This window comes from Hippocampus bargibanti, linkage group LG05, assembly GCF_051943395.1.
Source record: "Hippocampus bargibanti isolate YZ-2025 linkage group LG05, ASM5194339v1, whole genome shotgun sequence".
Classification (NCBI taxonomy): Eukaryota; Metazoa; Chordata; class Actinopteri; order Syngnathiformes; family Syngnathidae; genus Hippocampus; species Hippocampus bargibanti.
The window spans coordinates 42,999-54,807 of record NC_142738.1 but is presented as its reverse complement, the minus strand read 5'-3'; the positions used below and the strand labels follow the sequence as shown (position 1 = coordinate 54,807).

Below are 11,809 nucleotides of genomic sequence, written 5' to 3'. Positions count from 1 at the left end.
ACAAATGTCAATACAGTGACTTTATCGTACAGTGCAGTGTATTTCTTTCATTACAATACAATAGCACATTTATTATACATAGAATAAGGTGTGTTGTGTGTAGTTTGAAGGCTTATTTAGTTAAAAAGTATATTTTATGGAAACCTGGGAACGGATGATTCCAATGTTAATGGTTTCCTATGGGGAAAAAATGTGATACAAACTTTGGCTTACACTCTGTCTGGGAACCAATTAAGTTCGTAAGCTGAGGTCTCACTGTATTTGATTTCTAAGTGAGGCAGGGCTTTACATTGTGCCTCATGCAAATTTCCCCATTGTGGGACGAATAAAGGTTTTTTTTCAGATTCTGATTCTGATGAATATTGACTTTTTCAGACATAAAAAAGTAAAAAATGCTCCCAGAATCTTCCCTGCTTTTCTTGTGTGTGTGTTTTTAGTGTCGATATTTGTGTAAACTCGCCCTGTCACTTCGGCCATTCCAGTTTGGACGTGTTTCTGGACGGACGGTTTTAGTAAGGAACTTTTTTGGCTTCTGATTGGCTGTCGCATCGGCGGGTAAACTTGGAAAATCGCTTGCGTTTGTATGTAGTTGTATTAAGTTCATTCTGTCTATCTACCTTTTTATCTAAATTAAAACAGATTATTTCCTGACAGACAGCGGCGTTTTAGGTGTTCAATGACTTGACATGTTCGGGCGTCTTTCTACGTGTTTCATACGGACGACTTGAGTGATGGACTTCATTTGGCGTTCCTGATTGGCTGTCGCATCGGCGAATGAAGGTCGAGATTCACGGCAAAAGCGGAAATGACCCAACCGCATATGAATGAGCGCTCAAACCGATGAACCGATGAAACACTTTGTTACGACGCTGCGATTCGGGAGCAAAGTTGACTCCATGAAATGAGCCGCTAAGGTGTTACTTTGCCTTCCAAATGGCCACTCTTGTGTTGGACAACGGAGCCTACACGGCAAAAATTGGATATAGCTCTGACCAAGTCAGGTGAGCTGTTTCGGGTGAGCTTATGCTAGCGCGACAATTTAGCGTAAGGCATTTAATGCGAATAAACTCTCTCCGTTTTAATGTCAATATTGTCATTTTGACGTAAAATGTATTGGTTTCAAAGATGGCGCGGGAGCGGGGGAAAAAAAACAAACAAAACAAAACATGGCTGTGTGTTGATCGTAAAGTTGGGTATACCTTTGCCATGACTGCAAAAGGTTTTTGCGGTGTGGCCAAAGCAACCGGCGGTGAGCTTTGTTTTGTGTGTGTTCGTCCTTGTTTGTTTTCCAGCGTCATTCCCAACTGCCAGTTTCGCTCCAAGACCTCCCGCATGAAAACGTTCACCGCCAACCAACTGGATGAGATCAAAGACCCATCGGCGCTTTTCTACATCCTGCCCTTCCAGAAGGTCAACATTTTCTTGCACATCGTTTTAGAAATACATAAAGTCTCGTGATATCGATATTCTCGGGAGTGGGAAAAAATATGGATCTAACCGGACTATCGATATATCCGATCGTGCGGCATGTAAATTTTCTCCTTGCGTTCATAGAAATAGTATCGTAATAAGCAGTACTATCGATATAAGCGATATCGAGTCTTTACTGTACCTCAGCTCACGAACATACAGTCATAGCTCCGCTTACCAACTTCATTGCTTCCCAGAAAGTGTCTGTGTAAGGCCAAAAGTTTGTCTGTTGAACATTTATTTCCCATAAGAAACCATTAAAAATGAGAAGAATCCGTTCCCAGGTCGCCATAAAACATCATTTTCTACTAAATAAGCCTTAAAACTACACCAGATAGACCTTATTTTATGTCTCATAAATGATCTATTGGATATTCTCAGGAATTTGATGTTTGTAAGGCGAAAGGTTTGTAAAGGAAAGCGTTTGTCAGTGGAGCTATCACTGTGATCATAAGAATCCATGTCATGTATAAGCGCCTTTCAAAACTCTCAAGGTGAAAACGACTCAAATTTCAAGCACATTTTGAATCTTTGCTTTGTTTGTTTTTGTTCACGTGCGCCTAGGCAACGTGAATCTCTCTCTCTTTACGCTGGAAAAATCATGTTCCATTTTGAACAACATCGCTAGCATGCAAAGTCACAAATGGCCCCCCCGTCGTCTTTGTTTTGTTTTTTATTTCCTCCTTAGGGTTACTTGGTCAACTGGGACGTCCAGAGGAACGTTTGGGATCACTTGTTTGGCAAAGAAATGTTCAAGGTTCTCCCCGGCGCTGGTCTTTGTCACCGACGTCTTTCCGCGGCGCACCTCACGTCGGGCCGTGTCTCCAGGTGGACTTTGCGGACACCGGCATCGTCATCAGCGAGCCTTTCTTCAACTTCACGACCATCCAGGAGTCCATGAACGAGATCCTGTTTGAGGAATACCGTTTCCAGTCGGCTCTCAGGATCAACGGTGAGCGTGGCTGCGACACGCGGGCGGAAGGCGCCGGCCGGATACTGACGTCGGTCTTTGTCGGTCAGCCGCTTCTCTCAGCGCCGGAGGATACTTCCGTTCGGAAGCTTCCGAGCTGTGCTGCCTGGTGGTGGACAGCGGCTTCTCCTTCACCCACGTGGCCCCCTACTGCCGAGGGAGCAGGATGAAGGACGCCATCCGCAGGCCAGCGCCGCCGGCAAATCCTCCGCTTCCTTCTCGCCCTTGCGTCCGTTCGTCTTAAGCCCCGCCTGTCGTCTTCCGCCGCCTTTTAGGATCAACGTCGGAGGGAAGCTGCTGACCAACCACCTGAAAGAAATCATCTCCTATCGGTAAGGCCGCCTCATCCCGAGGAGGCGGCTTCGTCCTTAGCGCTTGAGCCCAGCCCAGCGTGCGTGCGTGGTTGCAAAAAAATCGCCATTTTAGAACATTCTCCCCAAAAAATATTTGAAAATCGCCATTTTAGAACATTCTCCCCCAAAAAATATTTGAAAATCGCCATTTTAGAACATTCTCCCCCAAAAAGATTAGAAAATCGCCATCTTAGGTATTTTTGAAAGAGAAAAAAATAGAAAATGGCCATTTTGGAAAATGTTCACAACAATTTAGAAAATGGCCATTTTCGGAATGTGAAAAAAAATTGAAAAGCACAATTTTCGCCCAAAATGTTGAAAATCCATCTTCCTGAAAGAAATCATCTTCAATGGCGGTCATCCCAGCCGGGGCTTTGTCGGCTTTGTCGTCGTTCCGAGTTGAGCCGATCCGAGCCCAGCGTGCGCGTTTGCGTGTTTGCAGGCAGCTGCACGTGATGGACGAGACCCACGTGATCAACCAAGTGAAGGAGGACGTTTGCTTTGTGTCCCGGGACTTTGACAAGGACATGGCCGTGGCGCAGTAAGACCTCCGACCGCTTGTGGACAAGAAAAAAACTTTCTGGCCGAGCGCCTTATCGGCACCCACGCGTGAAAAAACCAAAGCCGCGTACGTTGGGGGAATGGCGCTCCGCGTCATGCTTGTCGATTCTCCAACAAATTTGTGGATGGCGCTTCCTGTCCATCCATTTCAGCCAGCCATTCTGTTTTTCACTTTTGCTGCTTTTCATTTGAATTTCAGCCATTTTAAGCATTTGAAACATAAGCATATATGACATGGAAAAATGGACTCTTCATGCAACCTCGCTTGATTTCACCTTTTCAACACAAGTCATCGTTCTTTTGTTGATTGGCGCCATTTTAGACATTTTTTTGGGGGGAATTAGAAAATCACCAATTTAGAAAATGTTCAAAACATTTTGAAATTTGCCATTTTACAAGATACGTCTGTGTAAGCTCTCAGTCGTACAGGAGTGGTCCATCCATCGATGAGAAGGTTTTTTCAGCCGTCATCCGTACTTCTTTTAAAGGTGTCGGACGTTTCGCTTCTGATCCAAGAGGCTTCGTCAGCGAACTTTAGTTCGCTGACGAAGCCTCTTGGATAGGAGGCGAAACGTCCGAAACCTTCACTTTTGTACAGATGACGGCTGAAGAAACCTTCTCATCATTTTACAAGATGTTTCATTTTAGAAAAAAATTCCCAAAATTTAGAACATCAACATTTCAGATTATTTGAAAAATCGCCATTTTTTAAAAATGTCACAAAAATTAGAAAATGGGCAATGTCGACATTTTTCAAAACATTTTGAAAATTGCCATTTTCATTTTTTTTTTTTCATTTAGAAAATCACCATTTTAGAAAATTGCCATATGATAATAAAAACGTAGAAAATCGTCATTGTGGAAATTTGTCAAAACATTTAGAAAATCACCATTTTAGAATTTGTTTTTAATGTAGAAAATAAACCATTTGAGAATTGTTTTTTTACAAAATTAGGAAATCACCATTTTAGATTGTTTTTCAAAAATGTAGAAAAATGTCCCCCAAAAAATGGAAATTGCCATTTTGGAAAATGTTCAAACAGTTTAGAAAGTGGCCATTTTCGAAGACTTTCCAAAAATGGCCATTTTGTAAAATGTTTGGCAACAACTCTTTTGGGAAATGTTTCGTCCACAGTTTAGAAAGTGGCCATTTCGGAAAAGGTTGCGAAAATGTGTAAAAGGCGTGGCTGCTTGCAGGTTGAAGGGCCACGACAACACGGTGATGAGAGACTACGTCCTTCCCGATTTCAGCGGCATCAAAAAAGGCTTCTGCAAGGTAGGCCGGCGTGCGCTCCTGGCCGGTAAGCGAGCCAGCGAGCCACGTTTCTCTTTGTCTTCCTTGTCAACGGCAGCCGGCCGAGCAGATGGCGCTGAGCGGCAAGTACAAAACGGGCGAGCAGATCCTCCGTCTGGCCAACGAGCGCTTCGCCGTTCCCGAGATGCTCTTCCACCCTTCCGACATCGGCATCCGGGAGATGGGCATTCCCGAGGCCATCGTGGACTCGGTGCAGTCCCTGCCTGAAGGTCTCCTTCAATTTGGCCTTTGGGCGTCGTACGTCGCCGAGGTTCTCCGCCGTTCTTCACGTCGGCCTTGTTGCGTTGGCGTGTGCGCAGATATGCGGCCCCACATGTACGGCAACATCATCCTGACCGGAGGCAACGTTTTGTTTGCGGGCTTCCGGGAGCGGCTGGAAGCCCAACTGCGCTCTCTGGTTCCCGCGCGCATTCCCGTCAAGGTCACCCTGCCCAGCAAGTGAGTGGCACCGCTCGTCCCTGACGCGTTTCACTCCACATGAACTTGGACAAAAATGGACTCGATGACTTCTGCGCAAAAGAAATCATTGTTAGCGCCCGACCCAGTCTGGAGGACTCGCGCGCTGCAAAAAAAATTCGACTGGACCCTCTGCACCCTGCCCACCACCTTTTCCAGCCACATGCGCACCAAATCCAGCAGACGTTTAAACAGCTTCTTTCCCCATTGCCGTGAACTCTCCAAACAATAACCCAAATAGAACTGTCTAGTGCCTCTTTGCAATCTCCCTTACTTACATTAAATAATTCCATTAGATTAGATTAGCCTTTAGCAATGTCCTCCATACTTATCGGTCATGTCTTATTTATGATGATGATAATAATAATAATCATACATTTCAGTTCTAAGCGCCTTTCAAAACTCTCAAGGTCACTTTACAGTCACAGGATTTTTTTCTCTCTGGGTGAGCAGCGGCAGCCACACATGCTCAACCCGGTAGTAACTCAAATAGATAGCAAGCTAGCTAGCTAGCAAATAAATGGCTAATAGCTAGCAAATAGACAGCTAACAGCGAACGACTAGATAGCTATTAGCCAGCGAATAGATCGCCATTAACTGGTACTTGTGCAGCGTGTCCTACTGGAGATAAATTCCTTCCTCGTGTGTTCTACAAACTCGGCCAATAGATGATGATGATTCCGAGTCTGATTCTGATGAGCGATGCAGAAACAAAATCATGTCATTTGATCATTTCTAGCCAATGGGAGACAACACGGCTTGGTTGTCATTGCATTGATTGGATTGGATGGACCTTTATTCGTCTGGCGGTGGACAAATTGACATTTCACAGCAGCAAAGGTATGAGCGGAAGAGGAAAGGAAAGAAAGAAATGGGGAAAAAAATACAGGAGCTGCTGGAAAGGAAGCCGCTCTCGCGGTGCCATCTTCAAGTCAAAAATAAATAATCATCATAAATAACAAATAATATGACAACACAGACACATAGTCATTCATTCTTCAGCAAAGAGGGTACGGCCACTCTTTGTGACATGAAGCAGTTCTAGATGAAAGAGGAGAGGATCAAAGCGTCCTTTTCAGTAGTGGACATGGTGGAATGTCATCAATCATAGATGGTAGAAAAAGCAAAGAGAGAAATAATGCCGATTTCATGAGAATGGCTAAAACTGGGATGAGGATTTGATGGAATATCATTTGAGATTTGACCAATGACATGCATGCCTTGTTGTTGTTGTTGTTTTTTGGCAACAGTCCCATCACGTATGCATGGGAGGGAGGGAAGCTGCTGGCCAACCATCCAGACTACGAGGAGATGGTGGTCACCCGCCATGACTACGAGGAGAACGGACATTTTGTTTGTGAAGAAAAGTTTGACATCTGAGCAGCCATTTTGTGACCAGGCGGCAAGAGAACAAGTCGACTGGCTCAACCCAGAACACCGTTTACATGTTGCTACTTTATTTGTAGAAGATGAAGAAGAAGAAGAAGATGTGACAACATTTTGATGACATTGTGATTAGCGGTGGGCAGGAAGGCATCTTTCAAAGCCATTCCCTCTCACAGCTACCCTTTGGGAAGACATTTCTTCGGATTTATTTATGAAGTGATTTTTTTTTTTTACTTGAACCAACTATACATACAACCATTGATTCAACATTTCTTCATCCTCAATATTTTATCGGCTAAAATGAATTTTGTGGTGTGATTTGATGGTATTATTATCCCACTGGCGCGTGCACACACAAACATGTTCACATCAAGTCCATTTTCCAGGTGGAGTTTTTACATAGGTTTGATTCATTTGATATGTATTCATTTTAGGAGGTCAGAACATATTAAGAGAACACCCATGCGCTGATAAACATGCCTTTATATATGTTCTGAGAAAAACAAGTATTTACCTCTAATATCTTTGATGCAATATTATAATTAGGAAAGAAATATATACCTCAAAGTTTAGAGTGAACGCAATTTGTAATACAATTCCAAATTCACAATAAGTCCCTAAATAATTCTTTTATTTACTTTATTTTAAATATCTAAAAAGTTTGACACGAGGCAGATCTTTCATATGAAGAAATTATTGGTTTTTTTTTTTTCGTCGCCGTTTCCGGGTGGACAAAAAAGGCGGCATTCGAATCTACTGGCGGGAGAAGACGGTCGGCCTGGCTAAATTCGGCTTGTTGATATCAATCTTCTTCGTCAAACTTGATTAAACTGGGACAAAAGCGACCAAGAAAAGTTTACTTCACGCAATTTCATTTCAAGTTTACCCCAGCCGTCAACCCGCTCGCGCCAAGCTAACATTAGCCACCGCCAACTTAGCCGCCCAGTTTAGCAAAAAAAAGCCACCAAAATGTCGGCTGGCAAACGAATGAAGAAGAAACTCTCCGAAGAAGCTTTTAATAAAGTCTTTGAATTTTCACCAGTCGCCAAGAAGAAAACGCTTAGCTACGGCTCAGAAGACGAACACGGAGAAGGTAAATTCAACGAAATGTGTGTGTTCTAAGCGTATGCTTTCTCGCTAACGGATGCTAACAGGAACCATTTTTCGAACCCCCAAAAAGCATTTGAAGAGAAAACTCCCAATATGGATTTAGCTCCGTTGAAGAAAAGACCGGCTGGCAACTTGAAAGATGAAGACACCGCCGTTTCTGTTAGGTAGTTAGCAAATTCAACATTTCTTCCCCATGTCATTTGTAATTACAAGCTAACGAAGCAAATTGTTTGTGGTAGGAGTGAAGTTCACAACATGTTGGAGCGCTTTGGGGGTAAGGGAAAAACGCTCTCATTCATCAGTAAAACATTTCCTTTCAACACCTTTACTGACTTTTTCAATAAAAAAACGTTCATGCAGAAGCTATCCAAATTATTACATTGGATTAAAGAATTACCATACAGTCACACAGAGATACAGTAGTAGAAAGTACCAGGGAGTAATAGATGGTCGAAGGGAGCAATAAGACCTTAACCATACCGTGGCAGATCTATTTTATTTATTTTTGCCGCGGAAAAAAAGGGTCACTCGAGGGGTATACGCTATTAGTCACGATCACCGTGCAGCCCAGATCAATATGTCGATGCAGTGTTTCTGTCTTCAATGAAAGAAAATTGGTGCTGTTCACACATGTGCTTTGAGATTACACGGAGAAGTAAAATCAACCAAAAAAGTCAACTGGTTTTCGAGAAAAAAAAAAATCAATTTATATGCTGCAATCGTGTCAATATTTCATGGACTACATATATTGCACAGCCCGGCAAGGTGTGTTAATTTTTTTTTTCATTTGTTTATGTGTGAATCGATGAAAAGGTTTCTTAAGCCGTCATCTGTACTTCTTTGAACGTGTCGGACGTTTCGCTTCATATCCAAGAAGCGAAAAGAAGCGAAACGTCCGACACCTTCAAAGAAGTACAGATGACGGCTGAAGAAACCTTTTCATCGATGGACCGCTCCTGTACGACTGAGAGCTTACACAGACTTATGTGTGAATATACGTGCGCAGCTGACATCAACAAGGTGATGCTCACTAAGCGCAAACGTTTGGAAAATCTGACCAAGAGTTACATGAACGGAGGTCAGCAGAGAATGGAGCAACTGTGGAACGACTACCACAAGCAGAGGTATGATGACCTGCCTGTGCCTGCCTGCCTGCCTGCATACTTGCTTACATTCTTGTCCGACATGCGTCTGGTTGCTCTCCTTGGGTCCTGATGTCTTGCCGCTGTGCATCTGCGCAGGCAAAAGATGACTCAGGAATGTTCTCAGCAGTTGTCGGCAGTTCTGCAGCAGTGGCAGATTGAGGTTCAACAATCGGAGGAGCAGGAGGAGAAGCTCAACGTGCGCCCGCACACACGTGGAACACGACTCACGCTGGCCAATTTCTACATTTGATCCGTTAGCCCAGCAACATTTCCAAATACGTGACGGTTTGTGTGTGTTCAGAATCTGATGCGCCAGCAGCAGAAGATGATCCAGCAGAGCAAAGTTCTTCAGAAGCAGAAAGTGGACACTTTGCAAGAGCTCTTCAAGCACTTTGTCAAGGTCCAAAACAACAGCAACGATCACTTTTCTAGACAGGGCCAAGCACCCGTACGAGCTTGATAGAAGTGTCTTCTTTTGACATTTGGTGCGCGCAGAACATGGATGAGATGGAGAAGAGCCAAGAGGACATCCTCAATCGGGCGCAGCAGGAGCTACGGAAGGAGATGGCCACCATGCAGAAGAAGATCCTCATGGACACTGTCAGTCAAGTTGAGTTCACGCGCCGAGACATGAAATCATCTGGCGCTTTGTCCTTTGACAGCAACAGCAGGAAATGGCGTCTGTGCGCAAGTCCCTGGAGAGCATGCTCTTCTAGAGTCCCTGGAGAGCATGCTCTTCTAGAGTCCCTGGAGAGCATGCTCTTCTAGAGTCCCTGGAGAGCGTGCTCCTCTAGAGTCCTTTCAGCTCATCTTGCTGACTTGAGCGCCGTCATTGTTTCTTCTTCCCGAGCGGACGTGTTCGTCTTTTCTTCGCTGTTGGAAAAGGAGAACGCCGAGGACTTCGGGGTGAGGTTTCTGTCCTCCCCAGCCACCACCAAGTGTCACTGTTTTGGTGCCAGTGTTCGGACACAATGTGGTGGGTGGTTCAATTCCGTTTGGGGGGGAATAAAAACGATTGAAAACCTCAAAGTATTTTGCCCAGGCATTTTTACTGTCAAACTTCATTGATGACTAAATTTGACAAGTCTGGAAACAAAAGTGTCAAGCATGCAGTACATGCAGTGAAACAAGCATTGAAACTTTTGGACGATTCAATCTTCAACCTTGGGAAAACTCCACCCAAACGCATACGGAACATGTCACGTGAGTCCATACATGAAGTCAGAAGCTGAGGCGCCAACGTAAAGCCTATCAAGCTTCTTCTTTTCCTTTGGGCTTTTCCCTTCAAGGGGGTCGCCACAGCCAATCAGTGCCCTCTATCTTCAGAGGTTTGATTGGCATGTTTGTTTTGGCCAAGCTTTTACGTAGGATGCCCTTCCTGACACAACCCTCTGTATTTATCTGGGCTTGGGACCGGCACAAAGAAGACACTAGCTTATGTCCCCTTGTGGCTACGGAACAAGCAACTCGATGAAATGAATCAAGATGAAGATGCTCAGTCAAAGGCTCCCAAAAACAAAATGGTCATCTCCGCGGCAATAACGATACTCACCATTTGATGACAAAGCTCTGATCTTCCCGTGAAATGGCCATCTCTTTCCCTACATGACGTCACAAAATAATTGACCTGGTCATTGTGTGAAATTCAGCCATTTTCTATTACAGATGATGGCCACTGGGGGCAGTAGAGTACATGTATGCCTATCGTCATGGAGTATAATGGACAAAGGTAAATAAAACGACTTGATTATGCAGCACACTTTATTTATTTCATTACAACACAATAATAATAATAATACATTTCATTTTTAAGCGCCTTTGAAAACTCTCAAGGACACTTTACAGTAGCACATTTATTATACATAACATAAGATATATTTTGTGTAGTTTTAAGGCTTATTTAGGAGAAAATCAGGTTTTGTGGGGGCCTGGGAACAGATTTGGATTTGCCTTTATTAGTCTCGCAGTGGAGAAATTTACATTTCACAGCAGCAAAGTTATGAAAGAAATCATTCTCATTTTAATGGTTTCCTATGGGAAATTGATGTTTAGAAGTCACTTTTCGGCTTAGACCCACTTTCTGGGAACCAATTAAGTTCGTAAGCTGAGGTATCCAGTGATGTGCAGTCAGGGGAGGCAGGTGATGCTGTGCCTTACCTGTCATCATGGAAATATCAAATGACAAAATAAACAGCTATATTTATTTATTTAGTGATTTGTACTTTAACGTTGTTTTCCATTTAACTTCACCATTTTTGGATTTTTTTTTTCAAAATCGCTGACTTCACGTTTACCGTTCAAATATTAAGTGGAGACTAGCGGTGAGGCAAGCCTCACTATGGATTGCGCAATGACTATGCTAACTGCTGGCTTGCTCTGCAGTGAGACCGCATTGCTGTCCCTCTGCATATCGCGATTAAAGTGTTCAAACACTTTTAGTATATGAACTAAATTTCTACACTTTAGCTGGTGTATATAATGTACAGTCACTGTACATTATAAACACTGTACAACAGTTTTTATTTTATTTTTATCAAAACTGTGTGCATAGGTGAGGCACACAGTTCTCCTGCCTCATGACAGGGGGTGCTGGTGATTAGAGATTCTTCTTGCGCCTCCTCGGCTGCAGAATACTAGAATTGGTGAGAGCAAGCTACAGTCAACAGTTAGCAGGTTAAGTGCAAACATCCAGTCATTTTTTTCGTCTTGCTTGGCCTTATTTTCAGAATGGAGTATTACATATCTAAATTGAAAGAAATAGAGAGACTTTTAAAACTGAAGAAAGATAAGGAAGGCTTCTACAAAGAAGGTATAGTGGCCTTCAGAAGAAGCAGCGCATGGAGTTCATTTACAAGTAAAGGTAACACGATAATAACATTCTTTTTTTGAACTTGTTTTCTATGCTATGCTGTTGCCAATCAAATTGTGAATAAGCTCCCCTAGAGTTCATATGTTTGTAAATCTGACTGTGATGACGTCACTGCCTCACCAGCCACGAACCTCACCGCATGTCACTGGAGGTATCACTGTATTTAAAATCAAT

At 43.4% G+C, this 11,809-nt stretch overlaps 2 protein-coding genes across 4 annotated transcripts; both read left to right on the top strand.

Annotated features, from left to right (window-relative positions):
* Positions 1–809: 809 nt before the first annotated feature.
* On the top strand, positions 810–6,799 carry actr6 (actin related protein 6). Its single transcript, XM_088996704.1, has 11 exons — positions 810–1,001; positions 1,293–1,410; positions 2,159–2,227; positions 2,299–2,422; positions 2,491–2,626; positions 2,716–2,772; positions 3,236–3,334; positions 4,552–4,630; positions 4,707–4,878; positions 4,969–5,107; positions 6,376–6,799. The coding sequence occupies exons 1-11, from the start codon at positions 934–936 to the stop codon at positions 6,503–6,505; spliced, it is 1,191 nt and encodes a 396-aa protein (XP_088852830.1). The 5' UTR covers positions 810–933; the 3' UTR covers positions 6,506–6,799.
* A 195-nt stretch (positions 6,800–6,994) lies between these two features.
* On the top strand, positions 6,995–9,784 carry sycp3 (synaptonemal complex protein 3). Of its 3 annotated transcripts, XM_088996706.1 has the most exons (8): positions 6,995–7,604; positions 7,692–7,785; positions 7,861–7,895; positions 8,628–8,745; positions 8,863–8,962; positions 9,068–9,166; positions 9,262–9,366; positions 9,429–9,784. In XM_088996706.1, the coding sequence occupies exons 1-8, from the start codon at positions 7,481–7,483 to the stop codon at positions 9,480–9,482; spliced, it is 729 nt and encodes a 242-aa protein (XP_088852832.1). In that variant the 5' UTR covers positions 6,995–7,480; the 3' UTR covers positions 9,483–9,784. The 3 variants fall into 3 exon arrangements, with proteins under 3 accessions (XP_088852832.1, XP_088852831.1, XP_088852833.1); XM_088996705.1 differs by having other exon boundaries at positions 9,262–9,784; XM_088996707.1 differs by lacking the exons at positions 7,692–7,785; positions 7,861–7,895 and having other exon boundaries at positions 9,262–9,784.
* The last annotated feature ends 2,025 nt before the right edge of the window (positions 9,785–11,809 follow it).